At 35.9% G+C, this 25,023-nt stretch overlaps 1 protein-coding gene across 1 annotated transcript in view; it reads left to right on the forward strand.

Moving 5' to 3' along the window:
- Positions 1-204: 204 nt before the first annotated feature.
- Positions 205-25,023, forward strand: part of SAMSN1 (SAM domain, SH3 domain and nuclear localization signals 1) — a 132,032-nt gene continuing 107,213 nt past the window's right edge. Inside the window, exons 1-4 of the mRNA XM_060297897.2 lie at positions 205-323; positions 4,496-4,627; positions 20,352-20,389; positions 23,033-23,070. Of these exons, the coding sequence (XP_060153880.1) occupies positions 4,505-4,627; positions 20,352-20,389; positions 23,033-23,070 (199 nt within the window). The 5' untranslated portion in view covers positions 205-323; positions 4,496-4,504. The remainder of the gene's footprint in view (positions 324-4,495; positions 4,628-20,351; positions 20,390-23,032; positions 23,071-25,023) is intronic.

Consider the following 25,023-nt stretch of genomic DNA (forward strand, 5'->3'; position numbering starts at 1 on the left):
AGATGATTGTGTTCTGAAATCACTCTAAATGGTACTATAATCAGTATGCTAATGTTTCTATAACATAGCATAGCTCAGCATACTGTGGCATACACTTTGTAATCCTGCTACGAAAGACATATAACCACATAATGAGCATGATTGTCTTTCTCTGTAATATAGGCAAGAAGGCACATACTCAAAAAGGATTGCTTCAAAGCTATGCCTCATGGACTCAATTTGACTGCAACTCTTTTCCATCTTTTAAAGTTATCCTTAAAAAGTTCCTTGCTCAGAAACATATTGGATTAGGCTGAGCCATCATGAACACTAACTGAAATTATGTAAGCATTCCAAAGTTTATATGTGATCAAAATTAATTACTGCTTTGATAAGAAAATGTCCACAAGGTACTTGGGGAAAAAAATCAAAACTATTTTAGGTATTTTTATTCCTTCCTGGGGAATAAATAAATAACGTTATTTAGCGTATGGGCTCTCAACCAGGGTGTTGTGACACCCTACTGTGCTGTTATGAGCTGTGAAAAAGGGGCGGGGTTACAGTTTTTGCCAGGAATTTGTGCATAATTCAAAACATATTTTATCTGTGCCTGTAGGAATGTGAACATATGGGACACAGCATTTTAAAAAAGAGATTTAAAACTACTGATTTAGTGGAACATTTACAGAATTAAAAAGTGGAAGTGGATATAAATATATTGACCTTTAAATCTCTAGGAAGGAGGTGATTTAAAATATTGAGCATCACCTAAAAATTAGCACTAAGGAAAGTCAGTGAAAGAGTTAAACTTCTCTTAAGTGTAGGGGGAAATTGTAAATCTTTTAGTAAATGGGGTTTTTAAGAGAAATATAAAGCCAAACTTAATGAACTACCCATTTTGAACCAAGGATACTATAAATAATCCATTAAAGGTGATTGGTATTATTTTGGATCTATAAACTCCAAACGGGGTCTATCTTTCAAAAGGGAGGCAGAAATATCCTTTTATGTGTGCCACTCTGAATCCAGAATTTTTCTTAGAGTTTTACATCGTGATGAGGTTTTTAGAAAGCTTGCTCATTAGAAGCAAGGTGATTTTCTTGTTGAGCTCATCATATAGTTACAGAGTTTAATTTGACTTTGTAACCCAATAAGGCTACAAATCAATTATCCCTGAACCATTCCTTCAGTGATTCAAAATGCTGCCTTTATGTTTATTTGGTTTATATATTTTATCCCAATGGTTTATCTCCATCCTTCTCTTTATGACTGTTCTACATACTATTAAGGTAATTCTAACGCCAACTAGATACCTTACTCAGAATACCCTCTCCTTGTCTTTCTTCAAAATGTGGACTTCTAAAGTCTCTGTGCTTCTATATAAATACAGAAGCATCTTATCAAGTTATATGAAAATCTTTGATAGGATTTTGATTAAAATGAATTTGAATTTTACACCTTTAGGGGAAATTGACTTCATTATGAGGTTGAGGCCTCTCATCTGCAAATATGGATAGCTCTTCATTTATTCTAATCTTCTTTCATGGTCTTTAATGATGTTTTATAATTTTCTCTATAAAATTCTTTTTTAAAGAATTTTTTTTAATTTAATTTATTTTTTTTATACAGCAGGTTCTTATTAGTTATTTTATACATATTAGTGTATATATGTCAATCCCAATCTTTCGCTAACTTTATTGTTAGCAGTCTAAGAATTTTGGTTGCTGTTATTATTATTTTTCCTGATTTGCTTTTGCTGATTTATAGATACATTATTGATTTTCAGATATTGATACTGCAAATAAGTAGTTTTGCTGAATTTCTAAAATTCTGGTAGTCTGTGGTTTTTAATGCAGGTAATCTGTAAGTTTTCCTCTTCTTTAGCAATTATACCATTCTCAGCTTCTCTCTCTCTTTTATAACATTGACAAGTAAAAACACTATAATGGCAGGCATCCTAGTCTTGTTTCTAACATTCATTTAATTACCTTTAATTGCATCTTCCTGAGGTTTTTGATAAATAACTCTAATGAGGTTGAGGAAGTCCTTCTTTTCCCAGTTTGCTGAGATTTTATCAAGGATGAATAATAATAAATCTTTCAAATGCCTTAGAATATTTATTGAAATTATAAGCTTTCTTTTAAACACGTTACAGTATATTTAAATATTGAAACATCTTATATTCCTGTATTAAACACTAAATGGCCATGGTATATTTTAAAATACATTACTAAATTTAATTTTGTTAACACTACATTTAGGATTTCTTAAAACTATAAGTAAAATTAGTTCATAGTTTTCTTGAAATGACGAGAAATATCTGTCATTTTATTTTTCTAGAATTCCTATTAATCTGATGTTGTAATGCCTCAAAACGTCCTCCACACTTTTACCCGAATATTTCATGTGTTTTCTATTTATCCTTTTATGCTGCACCCTGGGTGAACTCCTCAGCATTTGCTAATTCTTTTGAGAGGTCCAGAGTTCATCCCAATTTTTGATTATTTAACACAAATTTCTATGATTACATTATTCATTTTCAAGACTTTTTAATTATTTAGTGTTTGTTTCCTTTCTGCCTGTTTTGGTTTCATCATAGGTTATTTATTTTTAATTGTATATTCCGTTTTTATTTAGCTCTGTGAAGATGATAAATATTTTTCCTGAAATTATTTTTCATCCATTTTATGATTTTAATTTCATCTGGAATGGAAATGGCTTTATTTTCAGATTGTCAATTCAGTTGACTCTCTTTCTCAGCATTCGATCCCTTCCTGTGTTTTGGCTAATGTTGAACGATAACTCTTTTTCTCTTCTCTCTCTGTGTGTCTCTCTGTGTGTCTCTTCTCTGTCTCTCCCTCTCCCACTCCTCTCCCTTTCACCTCCATCCTCCCCTCTCTCTCTCTTCTCTCCTTCCTGGCCTCTTTACACTTCTCCATTTGGTTGTAAGGCATAAATCTCCAGTCTCTCCGAGGCCCCAGTTAAGAACCAAGGCTTACATTGCTGGTCCAGGGATCTCATCCCAAGGTGATATTTGATGTATTACTGATCCATTACCGAGCCAGCTGGCAGCTTGTTTCTGATCTCAGTGTGCCAGCTGCATTGTTGAATTTTGCTTTTCTGACCTACAGCTTCCTAGAAGCAAGAGCCCCAGAAGCTATGGGTAGGAGATATTTTCAATCTCTTTTCATAGCTGTGGGTACTGCTGCAGCCCATGGATTTCAGCACAGAGTTTGCTTTATGTGGAGGAAAGCTATTACACATTACACCACCAGGCCCAAGGTCCATCAAGGCTGCCCGTTTGTGGGTGAACAACTAATAGGTCCAAAGCTTAACTTCCATTCACCACTTTGTGCTTCTGTTAGGTTTTTGGTTTCCCTACATGTTTAGGTATTTAGAGCACAAATGTCTTAGGGCTTACTTAAGTCTTTCAAATTTTCCCAATAATTTGCCATGTGTTTGGAGCAGAAGTTACTTGAATTATGGAACTGTAGAACACATTGGTTGAAATTTTTAAAGGTAGACAATGTGAATACAATTCAATCTTAACTTTGCTTGTATCTTAATAAAATATATTTTTAAAGATGAGAACATTTTCAGTGCAACACTCATTGTTTAAAGCAAGAAAACTTTTTCATAATCCAGCAGACCTTTGTTTTGATGCCACCATTATCAGCCTCCCCAGTTACTATGTCTAGAAATTTTCAATATATTAATATACCTCTTTCCCTTAAGGTTGTTTCCAGATGACGCCATAACTAGACCAATTCTGTCTTAAAAGGAAAAAAAACATAAGAAGTCAATTCAGTTAAGTTTGCTTCCCAAATACAAAGGGGATTTAACATAGAGTTTACAATGGTTTTAAATGCAAACTCATACATTTTAAAATTCATTATTCCATGAAAATATAAAAACAAATGAACAATATTATTGATTAAGATAAATACTGTAAACATTAATATGAATGCCTTTATTGTACTTGTGAAATACTTTTGCTGTTTCAAAGCAAACGCTGTATTCATTTCATCCTGAGAGTTCCTCTGTAAGGTGGATAAAACTGCAGCTTTACAGTTGAGGAAGCTGAAGTATAACAGATTGTGTTTCTTATACAAGGACATGTACTAATTAGTACTAATTAGTACCCTAATTAGAGGGATACATATAACTAAAACCTATGACCTGACACCCAACACAGTTTATTGGTGTCCAAATAAGTCTTTATTTAGTACCTCGAACTTTATGTCTTCATCATGCTTCTTGAGAAATTGCCACATTTTGTGCATGGCTCCCCAACACTTAGAGTTTTGTTTGAATTCCTGGCTCTGTAATAAGTGCTAAGAATGCCTCTCTTTACTGTCTTGTTCACTGTTGGACACTGGCATACCATAAACTCGTAATCCCAATGCACGGGATCATTTAGATGGGGTACTGTATAAAGGTGGGTAGATGGTTAGATGACTTTTCAATGAAAATTATCATTTTATTTTTCCTTGACTCAGAAATCTCTTTATTCCAGGAGGGCTCTATGGACAGCTTATATGAGCCAGTCCCAGAACAACAACCTCACCAAGAGGGAACTTCTGGTAGAACTGATTCTCTTTTCTCACCCTCTGGGGAAAATGGAAACTTACACAACAATCTCTTCATGGTGAGTGAACCTTGAATGGATTACCTCTTCTCTATTATATATTTAGAATCACTTGCTTAATGAAATCTGTTAATACAGCAAAAAGACCCTGTTTTCAGAAAGTTCTTCATTTACTTTTAGTTTCTGCTTTGCTCTTCACTGTGTCTCTTACATGATTTTGGCTTATTAGTATGAACTACCATTTACAAAGTATGCATTAGGTGATTATATAACTTAAGTCACTTAACCAAAAGCAACCTTATGACAAAGAAATAATTGTATTGTTTTCTAGATGAGGAAATTGCAGGAGAGAAATACAACATAATTTGTTAAAGACTATAAACCATTAAGTGGTAAATCTGGCAAGTAAATATATATATGCCTGCATCAGCAGTTTACTGGTATACCAGGTTTTTGGGGTGGATGCGGGGAACCTGAGATTTGTATAATAGCCTTTGCCAGTTTCCATGGTGTGAATGCTCCTGCCATGGTTGATTTCAAGCTACCAATGGTTTAATTACAGGCTTACAATACCTGAATATTTAATTATTCATTCTCTCTAGTGTCAACTCCAGCACACCTCTGGCTGATTTAAAGTCTGTGCTAACCACTTTACTGAGCTGCTTCTTAAATTTATGGACACACACCATCAACGTACTTACAAAATATTGAGTATTACTAGAATGCAAAGGCAAATGGTTTTTGTGAATTATATTTATAATTACTAGAGGCATAGAGTTCTCCGTGCTCAGCAAAGTTGACTCTGTTCCTGTTTTACAGTGCAGGCTGTTTTCTTAGTCAGTTGTGCTGTATTTGTGTTAATCCCATTCTAATAAACGTATGCGGCTTCTATTGTGACTTAGGACAATATAAAAGATTCTATGTCTGCAGCAAATAAAGAACTTCTCTATACTTGTAGATTTAGATGCCACCTCTTACCCTTGCAATCACACATTTCCCCAATAACAAAAAATAATATTAACTACACTAGATGATGTTATATATGAAATTACCTGTTGATCCTTACAATAAACCTTTACAGAGGTTTAGAAATGTTGAGAAAGGCTAAATAACTTTCCCAGTTAAAAAGAGGATGACCCAGGATTCAAACCCAGATATTTTTTTGCTCTAGAGAAAGGGTTAGAGTAAAATACCTTCGAGTTTTGTACTTGCCTGTACAGCTGCCAGTTTTATTCTTCGGGGACATTGAAAACTTCTTATTTTCCCAGCTTCCAGAATGTTTCTGTTTCCCAGAAACTTAGATCAACTGAAAGGTAATGTACTGTAAGTTAGTAAACAAGTTCAATAATAAGTCTCAGTAAGTAAATATAATTTTAAAAATTTAGTGCAGTGGAAACTCTTCCCTCAACTCTGTATACTTTTTAATACCCAGAAGATATTGATGTTGACAGATATGCTTAAGAGGAAGCAGCAATACATTTTACATCTTAATGTGAGAGACAGAGAGAGTCCATTTACAGTGATACTGTCAATTGACATTGCAAAATGTTTGGAAGCATTTTTACGCTACAATTAAAAAGAAAAATTGAATAGGCTGAAAAGCCTGAAGATATTCCCTTAAACACGTGAGTTTAATAAGTATGCATGAAAAATAAACAAGTTCATGGCCAACCAGTCTAATAGGATTGTTATCAAACTTCATCTACACTGCAAAAGTAGATGAGAATAATAAAAACATGATTTAAATTGCTACAGCTCTCTCTCTTTCTGTCTGTATATTTCTGTCTTTCTGCATATATAATTAAATACTGAGGTATATATATATATACATTTTATATATACATATATAATATATATACTCACTAATTTTAAAATATATACATATATACAAACATAAATGTGTGTGTGTGTATACATATATATATATATATATATATATATGTACTGAAAAACAACTGGTTCAATTATTGATTCTACTATTCAATTGGTGAATTATACCAGTTGTATCAAATTATCATTGATACCTACTTTATTCCTAATTAAAGTGATTCCACAGCTTGGATAAAAGAAGGTTAGTCTTTTAATAATGAAATTTAGTGATTTAGAACTTTCCTCCTGACTTTCCATCTAAGCCTCTGAAGAATGGATGCTTTTTTTCTCCTACTTTCACTCCTCACTTTCCTTTTTTTTTTTTTTTCAAGGAAAAAAAGATTTGGACCAGTTTTAATAGAATTGGAAATAGATTCTTCTTTTGGATTATGAAAACATCCCTAAAGTTAATGGAGTTATTCCTCAAGTTCCGAGAGTCCTCAGCCCAAATGTATTTGTAATTTTAATTTTACTGGAAAGGAGAGGTGCTCTCAAACTTAAACTCTTTACACCCAACCCGACAGCATATCTAGTTGTTACAGTGGAAATTTGTAGCCCATACTAAAAATGTCACTTGCCCCATGAATTGAAAAGAAAAACCAAAATGAAAAAAGAATCCTAGGCTTCTTGGCTTCCCTTAAAGCTATTTGATTTATGCATACTTATTAGGAGCTTTGCTATGTGGAAAACACCATGTTAATCAAAATGAGGAGTTACACAGGTGGACGGAAGATGCTCCAGAGTCCCAAAGCAGATGATCAGTTGTGGACCAACTGCACAATTAAGGATGGAGAAGGCATTTAAGGGAAAGAAGTTAATGTTGGGATTTTAAATGAAGAACATCAAAAATATCTAGTTTACATTTTAATTGCAGTTCTAGGAGGGGTTGGTAAGGGAGAGCTGGTCTAAAGAGAAATTGATTTAAAATGAGACTCTATTAAATTTCATAAAGATAAATAATAAGAGATCCACTTATAGTATATGGCAAAGCCAGAGAGTTTTGGAGGTCTTCTGCCAAAAAAAAAAAAAAACTAGCTATAAAGTTTGACAGAGTGAACGATCATGCAACTAAATACACATGCTGAAAGAAAATAGACTAACATACTAGCCTCACTGGAGATCGACTACTTTATCATTACATTGGTTAAAATGTAGGCTGTTACTCCTTGATCCTCTACCTATTTTAGCACCTCTTTATTATGTCTGAAGCTAATAAAGGATCTTGAATTAGAAAAAAAGTAAGAACATAAAATGTTTGTACCTCTGCCAATTGCGGTTAACAGGATCAAGCCTGAATTATCAGGCTTGCCACCTATATTGATTGAAGTTAGCAAATAATTGTCAATTTTCCACTTCATTTTGTATCTCATAAATTAAATTGGTAAGATATTTGAACCTTTTCAAAAATGAGCTTAAATGTGGAACAGGGGAAATGTCTCTATTACTTGTATGTTGCACAAATATTCATTCAATGACTACTGAATGAATGGATCAGTGAAGGTTCATTAATCAAACTAAGGAAAGTCTTAATAATGCAGAATGTATGATGCAGTGTCATACGTGAGCCCTGGAGCTGGGCAGATATGAATTCTCATTCTAGCTCTGCACTTACCAGCTATTTGACTTGGGAAAGTTGCTTAAATTCTCTAGACCTCAGTGTCCTCTTCGTAAAATGAGGAGAACAATCCTAGGTATGGATTCAGCTTAGTTCAGTTTCAGAGAAGAGCATTCCTTCTTGCTACTGAGCACCGGGGTTAGAAGGGCAAATATGTCACTGTAGAGCTGCGACTAGAACTCCTGCCCCAGGCGGCCTGTGTGTGTACTGCCCATGAGCTAAGAACAGCTTTTACATTAAAGCAATTTTTTTTAAAACAAAAATAGAGAAGACCATGCCATAGAAACTGTATATGGCCCACAGAGCCTAAAATATTTCTATCTGACTTTTCAGGGAAAAAGTTTGCTGACGCAGGGAGTGACATTTTTAAAAAGAGAAACAGGTGGACATTTATTTAATAATGTATTTAAGCAAGTATATCTAAAAGATTATTCTTTCAACATGTAATTATTATAAAAAGTTAATTATATATATATATATATTTTTTTTTTTTTTTGCCATATGCGAGCCTCTCACTGTTGTGGCCTCTCCCGTTGCGGAGCACAGGCTCCGGACGCGCAGCCTCAGCGGCCATGGCTCACGGGCCCAGCCACTCCGCGGCATGTGGGATCTTCCCGGACCGGGGCACGAACCCGTGTCCCCTGCATCGGCAGGCGGACTCTCAACCACTGCGCCACCAGGGAAGCCCATGGTGTGTATCTTATATATCTCAATTCAGATGCTAAAGTTTCAATGGTTAAAGTGAATCCTGCTCCTAATGAAACAATAAAAATTGTGTATTTTTTGACCCAGCTTCAATTTCGAAATTAAGATTAAATTAAATTAAAATTTAGTTCTTCGATCGGACCAACCAAATATCAATTGCTCAATAGCCACATACCACCAGAAATGGCTACAATGTTGGACAGCATAGAATTAGAGGCTTGAATTTGCTGGTGATGTTGAGGCATCAGAGTAATCAGAAAATATAAATCCCCTACTTTACTTATAAAAGTATATATAAGTATATATATATAAGTATACTTATAAAAGAAATATAAAGTATAAAAATACTTGAAGATAAACAGTTATATACTTTTAGGAAGAGACAAGACCAGAGGGAACAAGTGTATTAACCAATGAGGAGGCTGAGATTAATGACTTGTCTGAAATGAGGGATGGAGTCAAGACTGCAGCTCTGGCTTCCCAAATACTAATGTTCTTTGGCCTTTCTGTCCCAAGCATGTGTGTGTGTGTGTGCTATGCATGTACGTCTATGCAAGACTTAGAGAGAGTAGGAGAGGCTGAGTGTGAGAACATGTTTTGGGGAGATGAGAAGTGAAGAGGAGGGGAAGATAGGAAGATAAAGAATCCAACCTTTTTATATGCACATTAAATACAATCTGATATATATATATATATATGTATGTGTGTATATATAAATATATATGTATATATAGGACATACAGAGAGAACTTGAGATGGGCAATGAAGTTAATAAACTTGAGTTTTATTCCGGCTCCCCAGGTAGCTGAGAACTGTGTATCCTTGAGAATGTTTTTGAACTTCTCTAACCCTAAGATTTCTGAGGAGTAGAACATGGATAAAAATGTCTGTCTCTTGGTTTGTAGTGAGGATCAAATGTTAAAACAAACGTTAAGCACCTGGCAAAATGCATGTTAATGTTCATTTTCCTTCCTTTAATTTGATATCCTTGATTAAATGACTTTAAGTCAAACTCTCATTTGAGCTTGGATGTCGTTTTAAAATAACTGTTCAAAATAATTTGTAATCAGCACTCCTTACCTAAAAGCATTGATTTTTACCAGGCTGGACAAGAAGAAGCAACAGGATTTATTGTTATGTGCATTAGAAAACCCAAGATTTTAATCTCCACAAATTGCCCCAAATCATGAACACCCAGTTTGAGTGCAATGTTTGACATTCATTCCTAGATTTCCTTCCATGTATAAATAACAGAAAACAAGCAAATCTATCACGGTGGCTCTTGTTAGCCTAATTTATAATTCAGGTGCTGGTTTTTTTTTGGGGGGGGTCCATTTTAACTTAAATATTTAAAAATGCAAGTTTAATTTTTTAATGTACTCACATTCATCAACATTCTGCACTGATAAAAAGCACTGGAGAAATCAATTAAATTGTTCCCAGCTACCAGATGTTAATAAGAGCGTAATATTCATATTTTTATGAATATGTTTTAAAGACATAGTTTTAAAGACAAATGATACAATACATGTCTAACAGTTGGTTAGAGCTCAGCACTAATGAATGATACAATACATGTCTAACAGTTGGTTAGAGCTCAGCACTAATGAGGCCAAGGTCAAGGGTTTAATCCCTTCTTGGCCAGTTAGTTTTGCTCTTTTCCGTAGCCACTGGCAGGATCTAGGACCCAGCCTGCCATCTTGGCTGTGAACACCACTGATCATTAAGGAATCTGGGTTGGAGGATGAGGCAGCACCGGCACAAAACCATTACCCGCTATCGGAAGAGCGACTGAAGGGAAGAACAACCCAGCTGATCAGTAGTTTATCTGCCCACGAAGATTTTCCTTCACTATAATCAGTCTTCAGGCGACTAGTGCAATTCTCGGCTCTCAACTTAGGAGAATTTATGGGGCAATGGTAAGCACCTTAAGAGAGAAAACTGAGGTCTTGCCCTGGCTTTGTTCCTAAATAGCGCTGAATAAGTCATTACACTATCTGGTTCTCTGTTTCCACCTCTATAAGATAATAAGGTTAGACTAGATGGTCTCCAAGGTCCCTTGCTGCTCTAAAGTGGTTCCATGTGTACACTTTAAATTTTTTTGGAAGGGGGAGTGTTTTCTAACCTAAAACACTATTATTCTCCTTTTGGAACTGTGGAAGGCAGACTTTTAAGATGGCCTCTAATGAACCCTCTTGTATAAATCAGGGCTCTGTAGAGAAATGGAACTGATAGGATGAGGATATATAGAAAGAGAAATTTATTTTAAGGAATTGGCTCATTGGCTCCAATATGGAGGCTGGCAGGTCTGAAATTTGGAGGGCAGGCCAGCAGGCTAGAGACTCAGGGAAGGGCTGATGTTGTAATAAGAGTCAAAAGGTAGTCTAGAGGCAGAATCCCTCTTCCTTGGGGGGCTACAGTTTTTTTGTCTTAAGACCTTCAACTATGGAGATGAGGTCCAGCCACATTATACAAAGTAATCTGCTTTACTCAAAGTCTACTGACTTAAATGATAATTTCACTTGGTGTTTGACCAAATACCTGAGTTGTGTGGCCAAGCCAAGGTGGCACATAAAATTCACCATCACATCTGCCTCTGGTATTTACGTCTTTATGTAATACTCACCTTTCTTTGTGTGAGACTTGATTCCAATAGAATTTGGCAAAGGTGATAGGAAGTCACTTCCATGATTAAGTTATAAAAGACTATAACTTCTGTCTTGCAAGAGGACTGTCTCCATTGCTTTCTTGCTTGCACGTTATGGTGAAGCAAGATCCCATCTAGAAGAGGCCCAGGTGAGCAGCGTTCAGCCTACAACCAGCAAGGAACAGTGGCCTTCATTTCAACAGACTTCAGAAAACTGAATGCTGCCAACAATCACTGAGTGAGCTTGGAAGAGGATACTCTTCCCAGCTAAGCCTTTAGATGAAACCTCATACCTTTGGGCCAATAACTTGACTGCAAGCCTGAATCAGAGGACCCATTTAAGTCATACCCATATTCTTGACACACAGAACCTGTGAGATAATCCATGTATATTGTTTTAACGCATTCCATTTTGGAGTAATTATTGAATAGCAATAGATAACTAATACAGGACCTAAAATTAACCTGATAAGTTATTGATCAGGATTAATTTGAAGATAACCAAATCCATGTTAGCTAATTTAAGCAGAAAGAAATGGATTACAGCTTAAAGAAATCTCAGAATTGTTGGGAGGCTGAAGATAGATACTCTAGCGGAGCTTGCAGAAATTACTGAGAAGCACACTACAAAACTTGCCACCCCCAAGAGCTGTTGCTTCTGCCACCATCAGGAAGTGTCCAAGTCAAGAAGCTACTATCATAGCAGTAGGCTCCAGAACCACACTATCTCTGCTGAGATTTGCTACATTAAAAATGGATGCCCACACCTTATCTTTTCTCCCATTTAGTCAGTTTTGAATCAGTGTCTTAAGTTTGCCCGTGTGATGGATAAGACCTAAGCCACATATCTCATCCTAGTAACAATGGGAGTCCTTTCTCTCTCTCTCCCTCCCTCCCTCTCTCTTTCTTTCTTTCTCTTTTTTTCTCTCTCTCTTTGCTTCTTTCCTTCCTGCTCTCCTTCCATCCTTCACTTCTCCTTCTCTTTCTCCCTTCTTCTTCTTCTTCCTCCTTCTTCTACACATTGATTTTAGGTTTAGTGAATGACAGTTGTCAACTACAGTAGAAATATGTATATCAAAAATATCTAGAGAATAAAATAAGACACTATGTAATTAAATGCTGTATTATAAGTATCAAGCCCAACTTCTACAATATTTCTCAGAAGGAATTTCAAAAAAAAAATAATGTAATAGTCAGGAGCACAACATTTGAGGATCAAATAAACTTTATAAAAATGCCAGCTTTGAAATTTACTAGCTACATGATCTTGGACAAGTTCCTTAAATTCTTTAAGCCCAGTTTCTTCTCCTATAAAATGAGGAAACTGCTTGTTACTCTCATTCATTATTTGAGAATAAAAAGTGACAGTGCAATTAACATTATTAGCACAGTGGCAGGCACAAAGTAAATGATCAATAATGTATTATGACTAAGAACATGATAGTGGTTTGTGGTTTAACGGTGCAAGTTCAGTGGAGAAGGTGAGATTTAAGCTGGGTTTGTAAAGGAAGAACTACAGCTTAAAATGGTGAAAGGAGGGCTTCCCTGGTGGCGCAGTTGTTGAGAGTCCGCCTGCCGATGCAGGGGACACGGGTTCGTGCCCCGGTCCGGGAAGATCCCACATGCCGCGGAGCAGCTGGGCCCGTGAACCATGGCCGCTGAGCCTGCGCGTCCAGAGCCTGTGCTCCGCAACGGGAGAGGCCACAACAGTGAGAGGCCCGCGTACCGCAAAAAAAAAAAAAAAAAAAAAAAAAAATGGTGAAAGGAAGGTAAGACATTATCCCTGAACATTGTCCTAACATCTTCCAGAAAAGGCCTTAAAAATCACTTAGAGCCAAGTGTCTTATAAGCGGATAAATGGACACTGAAATGTGACATATCTTAGAATAAGATAAGTATTCTAAGAATACTTATCTTATGTGTAAGATAAGATACTTATCTTATGTGTAAGTAATGAAGTCATGGTAGGTGACTCCCAGGTTGGTATTCTAAACACTCAGCTGCATTTCTTACTTGCCTCCAAACTAGTAAAATCGGGAGTTCTTTTGTTCTGTCTCCATATTAACGTCAGGATTGACATAGCTATGAATCACATAGACACTAAAGGAAGAAAATGAGACTAACAATGGCATCCCATAAGCTAGGTCTTCATCAAACTATAAACAAGAGGAGTCAGTGTCAAAACAGTGCATGTAATCCTTTTCTTGATTTCTAGATTGTGAAATGACTCATAACAAGTTGACATATAAAACATAGATCACCTTCATTAAAAACACTGCACTTTTCTTTCATTTTTATTTTTTACCCATTATATCTACAATCACATACAGCTATTCTTCTGCCACCAATTCATATGTGAACACTTTCTGTTGGTTTTAATTAGTTTCCTCCCTTAAATAGAAACTTATGTTAAAATAAAATAAAATCAATAGATTGAGGTTAATTATGCCCTATTCTCTTTTTTATTTCCTAAGTTCATGATATAATTACTAATTGAATCTAAGGAAAGCCATGGTTATCTCTTTATTCATGTTTTAAAGAAAAAGCTGTAAAGCAAAAAAGCCCATTCCCATTTTAATTTTCTCTTAAAACCTTTTGTCATCCCTACTGACTTTGGATTGAAATATTGTAGATAAGGAAACATGGATTGTTTTTACTGGAAGAGATTTTCAAGTTCCTGTTCACTAACCTTCATACTATTGATGTAGAGACAGTTCTGAGAGGGTTCTTGGAACTGGCCCAGTTTAGTAGCAGACCTGGGAAATCAAGCCAGGTTCTGGAGTGCCAGTTCGGTGCTTTTCCACTGTAAGGATGGAAGTTGATATTTTTACCCATCTTATTTCCTATCACACTTCTTGCAAGTTTGTTTGGTTTGCTTTTGTTCCATTTGTGGCTATGAGGATTAAATAAAATAATGATATAAGTGGCAGGTAACATGAAATCTAAACATTAGTTGTATTTCCCCTTTCTAAAACCTTGTGTAAATATAATTTCATAAGTCAGAACACATTTAAGCCTACTTAAGAAAGTTCTAAAAAATGATAAAAATGAACTTATTTACAAAATAGAAACAGACTCACAGACTTAAAGAATGAAATTATGGTTACCAGGGGGGAAGGGTGGGAGGGAGGGGTAGACTGGGAATTTGGGATTGACATGTACACACTGCTTTATTTAAAATAAAATGCCTTTCCATGAAAAAAATGGAAGTCTGGAAAAGAATCTTTTTGAAAAGGAAGAACCTTTTATAATGCAAATAACCATCCTCTAAGTATCCTATTTTGCCATCCTGGATATTTATAACACTGTGAGAGAAGTTTGTTAGTTCAGGATTGATAGAAAGCTCACTTGGCACACCACTAGACGAATGACAAAGTTCTATGCAGTTTACCAGCTCTGTCCCTCATGGATTAGATACAGTACCCGTGCATTCTCCAGGCACTGCAAGCTATAAGGTCTGCCCTGAGATGATGAGCCTTGTTGGGACGCCATACACCACCTGCTTCTCTTGGGGAAATCAGAATTCATTAGCGTATAGGGTTATTACTCTTTGACAGGAGCTGGTGGGCTGGCAAGAAAGTCTACTTTTCCCATCACAATGAGCTGAGGTTGCTTCTGCTTCTTCTTCTTTGTTGTATTCTCATAGGGGGATAAAATCTGTTTTCCCTGAGAACCATAATTTTATTACAGTAATATACTGGGGGGCCTCCAATGTGCAGTCTCTCATCTAAATTCAAAGATTCCTGAAGTGCCCCCTTTTTTTTTTTGCGGTACGCGGGCCTCTCACTGCTGTTAACCAAGAAAGACATGCTGTATAGCACAGGGAACTATACTCAATATTTTGTAATGACCTATAAAGGAAAAGAATCTAAAAAAGATTCTTACATATATATTCTTTAGTTATATACATAACTAAATATAACTGAATCACTGTGCTGTACACCTAAAATACATTGTAAATCAACTATATTTCAATTAAAAAAAAGAATTATGTGCAAAAAATACTGAATTATTTGTATTAGTACTTTGATAAAAGTGTGCTTTCTGAGCTTTTTGTTTAGTAGTGGCATATAGTATTACATTTCTCTAGCCACTCTGTCTTCTGGCCAACAGTTCGTTTGTGGGATCTCTGATCTAGATGACAGGTAGATTTTGTATCTGTGTAGTCAAGTATTGAAGTAGCATTGTGTACTCATTAAGGCATCAGGCATAAAATCCCAGTTTTACCACTTACTAGTTATGTGACCTCAGGCAAGAATTTGACTGCTCTGTGCCTCAGTTTATTCATGTGTAAATTGAAGACACATAACTGTATAAACCTCACGGGATTGTTGGGAGGATTAAATGAATTACTCCATGTAAAGCATTTGGAAGTGTGCTTGATAATCCATAAGTGTTCTGCCATTATTACTTCGCAAATGTGTTAAATCAAGAAATTAGAAAAACTATAAAAGTCTTGTCATTCTTAGTAACTTGCTTTAACCACCTGGGCTCAAACTAGCTATATTGACTAACATTTCTCTTTGTGGTGTGATCTATTTGATAATTTAGGAGACTTCTTCATGTGATTTTTCTCCACATGTTTGTAATCAGGTGTAGAGGCAGGATGGAGGACCTCATAGGTGGCAGGACTCCCTCACATGGGTGATGGTTTGTTATCCAGCACACAAACTTCCTCCTTGTTTTGAGAACCGAGCTGAAAGCTGGGTATACGTTTTTTCATCTCTCTGGTGGCTTTTCAGTGCACTGCAAAATTAGCCCACTTTATTAAATTTGAAGCATCATAAGCATCCTCTTTCCAGATGTCTATTCGAATTTTTTTAAAGGGAAATTCTGTGAATTTCCCTTTCTTTTTTTGAACATCTGTGGGAACTTTATTGAAGCCTAAGAGGTTAAGAAATGTCCAGACATAAGCTCATTCAGTTTGGATGTGGCATTCTTGGAATCACAGTATTTTGATATTAGTTAAAATAATTTTAGTTATGCAAGTGAATTATCTTTATTCTTGCAAGAGAATGAGTTGAATAAAATAGAAACTGGGTTAGCTTATTTGAATAAGAAGTTATATGTATGTATGTTTATGTGTGTGTGTTTGTATTTATGTTCAATTCTTACCTTATTATCAGAATTCCATGTAATCATTAATGAATAATTAATCTAATGAGAAATAACATCTGTAAGTATCTTCAGTGTGTTTGGAATCATGTAAGGATTTTATAAAGGCTAGCTCATTTAATCTTCAAAATTAGGAAAATCATGGAATCCAACAGGATCCTGAGAGCAGCGGTCATTGATGGTGGATATTTGAGAGAAGAGCCACTTGTAATTCTTTTTTGACTCTAAAAGAGTGTTTGGTACATAACAGATGCTCAATAAATGTTTGTTGAATGAACTATAAATCTATGAATGAATGAATTATATGATTCTAAAGAATACATTAGAATGAAAAATATGAGTAACATTTAACCAAGGTAAAGCACTGTATGTATGACCCTAGACATGTCAATTTACCATCTGGGACCTCAATTTATTCATTTGCAAATCAAAGGTCAGATCTCATCAGCTCTTCAGTCTTAAAAATTCACCATGGAATTTACACCATCATTTACTGTCAGTCATTATTCTCTGTGCAGAAATACCTTTCACATTTCCATTAGCTGGTCAACAACAACTCCTGACATATTCTTCACTTCATTTTTCCTTTTGACTTTGTGATTTGAAAGTAAGATTTAAAAACGAATAACACAAGAAACAGGCACATATTAGACTCAATCCCAAAGGACAGTCAACTGTAACCACTGCATAAGAATAGGAATATGGCAGTTGGTATCCAAAATTTCTCTATTCTTTTAAATGACACCTTCTCTCTCTTCATTTCTAATTGTTTTTAAATTTTCCTTAATTTGACCTAGTTTCATAGTTATGTGAAAATGCTTTGCTCCTAGAGCCTACTCTCATCTACTTGAAAAATAACATAGGTTGGACATATTCTTTAGTTTCTACTGGCCCATTTATAATAATTTGTCTACATTTCATATTTTTTTATTTTCCTAAAAATTGCCAAGGATAACAATTAAATTAAGCCACAAGCTCCCTAGTGAATGAAAGGTAAGACTAATGATTAGTGCTTGACTTAGGGGATAATGAAGGCTAACAGGAGCAAGTTTTAGCTGGTATTTATGGCAAGTGTCAAATTAATGGACTAGACAGAATGATTTCACTGACTCTCTGAAATGGTATTTTCCTTTTGTAGTTCAGAGTATCACGCGTGTACCGCACACACACACACACACACACACACACAGATATAGTTCTAAAAATAAAGCTATGTATAGTCATTCTTGACTTGCCCCTCCAGAAATAAAGAACCTAGGGTCTGAACTCCAAAGTACATGACAGTCTGCTTATGTAAGCAGACTGCTTGGTACAAGAAGTACTAAAAATTGCTTAACCAGTTCAGTAGTCATCTACAATTAAGCAACACCCAGGGAACAGAAGTCTTATTCTTATAAGTAGATGTTGCCCTATTTGAGTAATCCCTTTCCTTCATATAATCACACCTGAGACTGAATTTAGGGTGCTTGACTCTCCCTACCCTCTTGTAGGAAGAAGGTTACCTAAGGAGAACTACATTAACTCTCTCATCTTAATAAGGATTCGAAAGAAGTTTTAGCTCAAAATCTTTTTCAAAGTATTCATTACAAGAAAACTCTTTAATAAAAGATCCCCAAACCTAAGCTGATTCATTACAAGCAAATGTTGGATGACCCGGATTCCAGTAAAATAGAACAAAGTAGATAGTCCCTAGAGAATGTTGTGACAACGTATGTTCTAAAAATAACCAGTCTCCATCTATGGTCTTATGAAATTCTTTCAAGTCTTGGTCCAGATGTCTCTAAACCTCAGCTCAGAAGCTAATTGTGTCCCTTTCACTACAATCAGTAACTACACATATTTAACCAGTTTTGGTCCAACATCTGATTTTATTAACTTAGCTAAGGCTTCACCCAGCTGAAGCAAGAGGCTGTGCTTGAATAATATGCCCTCTGCCCCAATTCAAACACTTGGGGCTCAATTGCACACAAGTTTTGTGTCATCTGGAATTAAATCTCTTTGGTAGCAAAACACAATGAATTATTGATATAATAAGTGGATTCAAAAAGTACTATGATTCAAATGATAACAAATACAAAAGATATCTAATGTTTCCTATCTTTCTTATTTCAAATCCATCTTCTGTACTGCTTAACTCTGGACCAGACACCTTTCCTCTTTATACTCAAAAGAGGTAGAATTATTTTGAAGAGTGCAAGATTCACAATCCAAAGAAATTTATCTAAACTCACATAACAAATTAATGAGACTCATGACAATGGATTCTGATTATTGAGACATAACTGGCCCAAACTGCATAGATTATGGGAACATGGAGTTTGCTCCTTCCTAGCTACATTCCAAATATGTATGACAGGAAAATGCTACTACAAAGATGGGTGGCCATCCCCTTTCCTGATGACCCTCACAAAGCTTGTGTGTCCTCTGATTGTGGTGAAAAGGATACAGTTAGCTTCCGGACTGAGGTTTGGAGACTTCTAGACCAGACTGAAAAAATTTCATAAAAAGACCATGGTTAGAGATTGATTATTTTTAGGACCCCTGATGACAAAGCACAGAGAATCGAAGGAGTGATCAATCTAACCATTAAGTCCTCAAAGTCTGTTGATATCCCAACTCACCTCAGGGCTTGGTTCGTGACTCCCACATTTTTACCTTCACCCCCACATCTCTTCTATAAGACGTTGTCCTCTGTGTGATCACAGGCATCTTAACTTGGCAAAACTTGTTTCTCAAGTTGGGGACTGATTATTTCAGTACATGGGTTTTCAGTTCTACCCAACAATGTGAAATAGGTAATTCAAATTGTCTTTGAAGTTAAATCTTGATAAAAACACAATAAGGGTTTGAGAAAGGTCCCCCTCAGTTACTATGTAGGGGAAAGTTTCTCCTGAATTTTACAGTGCTCAGACTAATACTGTCAACTATTGGAATAATAAAACCAGCTTTGAGTAACATCTGCAAAAAGAATACTGAATCACTATGCTGTATACTTGAAACTAATGTAATATTGTAAGTCAACCATACTTTAATTAAAAAAAAAAACAACTTTCCTTTTTCTGATTTTTGTTCACCACTCCTTCCAGCCTTTGCCTTTCTCACTACGTGGAATATTGGTCTCAATGTCCTTTACTACACAAATTCCTACCTCGCCAAACAAAACTCTTCAGAACATGGTCTGTTGCCTATCATATAGTAGATGTTCAAAAAACACTGAACATCAAAAACATAAATGGTTTTTGAATGAAGGAGTGGATGAATGAGAAAGAGAATCTGAAGAGTTCTTAAAGGCGCCTGGAAGCAGTTTAAGCTCTTTCGAGGATGGTGAAAGATGTGGCAACATACTTCTTCTGCCAGAGTATAAGGGATTTTACATAGCATCAGCAGCTCTGAAGAAAAAGGTCAGATGAATCACAGGTGTATTTCAACACACTTAGGGTATTGTAATAGGCTACTTTCCATCTTTCTTAAAGGAAGGTAATGTAATTAACATACTCTGGTATGTGTCTCTCCCCCTGGTCTTGGTGGGTTGAAGGGGGATATAAACTTGAGGCTACAAGGATTTAATTACAGGTTTTTGTTTAAAAGACTTGCTCACTAACTGTCACGGACTTACAATAAGGTAAACATTTATCAAAGTTACAAAGACAAAGAGAGAAAAAAGTAAAAACTAGAAGCAAGATTCTACTAAATAAATTACTAAAATACAGTCATTTTACTAGGAAAAGGCAAAATGAACTGCATTTGGATTATACTCAAAGATAAACTATACTTGAATTCTCTGATTTCTTGGGGTAGTATTATTTTATTTTACTTTTTATTTTATTTTACAGGAAGCTTCTCATTTTGAGAAAGCAAAACCAGAAAGAAAGTAAGTCAAATTTACTTTGAAAACTTTATGTTCTCTTAGTTCTACAATGTTGAATGGACTATTTTAGTGGGTTTCCTGTCACAGTGCTTTTTAAAAAATCGTCATGTACAAATCTAGGTATGCTTTACCCTGCTAACATTTATGTTTATGCTTATGCTTAGGAAACTTGTGTTGTGACATTCCTGTAGACAGGGATGTGAAAATTAAATTTTCAGAAGAAGAAACATGTGTCTAAACTAGGCTCAGATTAAAGTGGAAGCCTACTCGAAAACATGTTTCTATCGGTGAACTATTAATCTTCTGGAGTTCTCCTAATCCAAATAAAAATGTGTTTGCAAAGAGATTTGGGTTATTTAGGTCAGGCTTGGCTTTATATTCAGCACATCAAGCTGCCAGAGGACGTGACACACACATGTTGCATGAGGTAATGGGATTTTTAACTAATAAGCAGGAAATACATGGCAGCAGGAAGTTGGTTTATGGGGAAATTTCCAGATTGGTTGCTGATGATACAGAAGAACGGCTTCCTTGCACTCTGGAATGGTCTGAGACAAAATTGTTCACATGTGAAGTTCTTTCTGGATGTAGTCTTTTTTGACAGCTCTTGCCTCTCCTCCTCCCCCAACTACTTCCTCCCACAAAACATTTTGTGCTTTCATAGTCTTTCCTTCCTTTCCTGCTCAAAGCTTTCTCCCAGTAAGGATATAAAATGCAGCCATAGTAAGTAGATAATTTCATGATTAACAGTTTAGAGCACGTGCCAGGCAAGGGTAGTTGCATTTTAGTCATAGTTACCTACTTAAACTACCTCAGTGGCATTTGAAGCATGAATGGGAGTAAAGAGTGTTTTTCTTAGCAGGGTTCTTCTCAGTCTTAAAGATCGCCCCACCTATGTAGCTGTTTATTCTATCCATGGATAAGGAACTCACTCATCCCAAATCAAATACTTAAACAAAATTACAGCCATTGGCTGACGATTGATGCTTCTACAGATTAGATGATACCTAAACATGGAGGGGCAGAAGGAATTAGGAATCCTTAATTATTAGGATTAATTAAGGATTAGGAATTAGGAATCTTCAAACATAAGCCAAATCAATTAACACGCTCCTCGGATTCCAACCAGTTAAAGTTGAAGACTTTCCTGAGTTCCTCAATTCTTTTGTCCATCACTCCCCTGAAGGGAATAACCTCTCCTGTCATTATGCACCTACTTCACTTTATAATATTATAAGTAGCTTTACTGGGAACACCTGTTACTTCCCAAGAGTTGTCCTGAATGAGCATTTTGCGTTAAAAAATTAAAACAAACCAAAATAAAATGGTTAAGAAAAAAAGAAACATTATATATGTAAGTTTTTGCTTACAACCCTGAGCTTAAAAAAAAGGTGAATAATGGAAAACACTCCAGCTCTAACAAAATTATTTACATGTACACTATGTGTGTGTGTTCACCCAATGTGTAAATTGATTAACATAATCAAGTATCAATTTATAGTCAATCTTATTTCATCTCTACCCATCTGACTCCCCACTCCCACCCCCCTCACTGGGTTTTGTTTAAAGCATATCAGACAATTTCATGTTCCAGTATATCATTAAGAAACAAGAATTGTTTTTTTTAAACATAACCACAACACCACAGCCGTACTAGAACAAAATAAGAAAAATAACCTAATATCACCAAGTATATAGTCAGTATTAAAATGTCTCTGATAGCCTCAAGAGCTTTTTTAACAGTAGCTAGTTTACTTGAATCACGATCCAAAGAAGATCCAAGTGATGCATTTTGTTCATGTTTCTTAATTTATAGGGTTTTCTCCCCATTTATTTGCTGAAGAAACTGGATTATTCGTTCTGAGGAATTTTCCATATTTTTTAATTTTACTGATTGCATCCTTGTGTGTGTGTGTGTGTGCGTGTATATGTGTGTGTTTGTGTGTGTTTTAAACATATGTTCTCTCTTCTGTTTCCTGTAAATTTTTAGTTAGATCTCCAGGCTTGATAAGATTCAAGTTTGATTATCTATCTATATATATTTTAAAAGTAGGTCATCAGTGACTGTATATTTCCTGTTGCATTACATTGGAAGCTCATATATCTGGTTGTCTCTATTTTTACAACTGTGAATTTGCTTAGTGGGTTCAGATGGTATCAGACTGATCCATCCAGCACTAAGTTGCCCATCGGCCTTTCAGTTAAAAACTTTAACAGCAACTGGTAATTATTGCCCCGATTTATTGTTTCATTAGGGATTGTACAATAGTTATATTCAAGTTGCAATGTTCTTTCTGTATTTATTGAATAGAATTATTTGAAAAAGAACTTTCCCATATGAACTATTTGATTATCTTGAGATGCATTCATGTAAAAATGGCCTATCCTTCTTTTTTTTTTGCAGGGGTAGGGGTGGTGAGATTTATGAAAGTTAGTTTCTTCATATTGCACGGAAATTTCCAGGCAATATGTATTAACTGTACTTTGCCATCCAGAGTCAGGAAGATTCAGGCCCATATGTAGAACTTAGAATTTATTCCTGCTCTCCAGGACATTGCACACATGTCTAAGTGATCTAATTTCTGTTCACTTAAAATATAAATTATTAAATCTAGACTTAAATATTGGTTTCTTTTTTTTTTCTAGGTCAATCCGGAGATCTATGTCTGAAAGCAAAGTATTTGGTTAGTAATTCATAAGATTACTCATGCAAATGATATGTTCTCTTTCTCTAAGAGTGATTTTCTGCTGCTAATGCCATAAAGCAACAGAAAGTAATGGATGAAAGTCAAATTGATTTGTCTTTGAATTTTATAGAAGAAATTTAAAAAAAAGAAATGTGGTTCCATTCTAATTTTAAATGGCTAAGACAAATAAACCATTGATTTATTCAGAATAATTTCCTTTTATATTAAAAAAATAATTCTCTTTGGCTTATAGGCTGACTATCTTCCAATTTCCCAACTTTAGCTTGGAAGGTCCATGGTCAAGATGATCTCTTAGATATCTTTTCATATCTAGGAATCTAGGAATGAATAAAAAAGAAATAAAAAATGGTTGAATTATGAAAGACTTTCCTCAGCATTTCAAGCACCAGAGCTTTTCTTCAGTTTCTGTGGTTACAGTACCCATAGTAATAATAGGGGCAATTGGCTTGATTTGTATTTTAATTTTAAAGTAAATATCTAATTATTTTTAGAAAGGTAATGGAAGATATCTCTCTTTCCTTGACAGAATATAGAAAAATAGAATGTTTTATACTAATTATAAAACATTTGTAGTGACAAAACAACTGGATTATTCAGTTAATAATTCATTTTTTATGCAGTTCATCAAACTTGTGGGTACTCTTTTTTCCCAGCAGCACCTAGAAGTCGGATGCTCAAATCCCCTTTTTCCTCTTTTCAAAACCAGGTTCCTGGATAGGGTATGAAAAGCACACTCAGGCCAAAGTGATGATCACCCGTGGATGCATCTACCAAGGGCATCTGCATTTTAATTGGGTCTGATATTCTTCCAGTGGCAACATCTACAGGGGCTGAGTCCCATCTCATTAGTCAAGGCCCTGTGGGCAGTAGTTGCTCAATATTTTGAATACTAGCCCTGATTTGAATAGTGCATGATCTGAAATAAAAGGAAGTAGTCACTCTTTTATTTTCCATTTATATATGCCCTTCTCATAGCATATTCAGTTTGTGCACATAGGACTCTAGATGTGTCCATGCTAATATAATTCTTGATGATCACCTGCCTTGTCTGTAGTCAAACATGAGAGCAAATACTGACTTTAAAAACAGCACAGCATGCTGAGTTTGTGTGATGCTTTTGTCGCATTATTTAAAATTTGCTTTATCGATGGTGTGATACAGCATGTGGGATGATTAGTCTTCAGTAAACAGATTAGAAGGGATTCCAGTTCTTTATTCTGGTGCAGTTCACTTCTTTACAACATGTCTAGACCCTGCTCCACGTATTAGAAGGACAAGTCTGGGAAAATCATGGTTCTCCCAGTCAAGGATCTTAAGCGTTTCTTGAAACAACTCAATGTTCTCTCTACACGCTTACTTAATCATTTTGTTAAAAACAGTGAAAAGGGCTTCCCTGGTGGCGCAGCGGTTGAGAGTCCGCCTGCCAATGCAGGGGACGCGGGTTCGTGCTCCGGTCCGGGAAGATCCCACATGCCGCGGAGCGGCTGGGCCCGTGAGCCATGGCTGCTGAGACTGTGCGTCCGGAGCCTGTGCTCCACAACGGGAGAGGCCACAACAGTGAGAGGCCCGCGTACCGCCAAAAAAAAAAAAAAAAAAAACACAATGAAGAATGTGGAGGGTGGAGCTACTTTAATTGATGTATAAAAAATAAATGGTTATTAATTCAAGAAAAATACTCCAAAGAATAATGTAATCAAAAGCTATCAAGAGGTATTTCAGTAGCAACCTTCTACCATCTATGCTTGAGTGCTTATGTAGTTTATGGAAATAAATGGGAGCCCACAGAACATCTGGGAGTGTCCATCAGGGACCAGAACTTCCCAGAATGGACCACAATGCTTTCTTTTTTTCCCGCTGCGGAGCACAGGCTCGGGACGCGCAGGCTCAGCGGCCATGGCTCACGGGCCCAGCCGCTTCGCGGCATGTGGG

Source organism: Globicephala melas, chromosome 4 (genome assembly GCF_963455315.2).
Source record: "Globicephala melas chromosome 4, mGloMel1.2, whole genome shotgun sequence".
Classification (NCBI taxonomy): Eukaryota; Metazoa; Chordata; class Mammalia; order Artiodactyla; family Delphinidae; genus Globicephala; species Globicephala melas.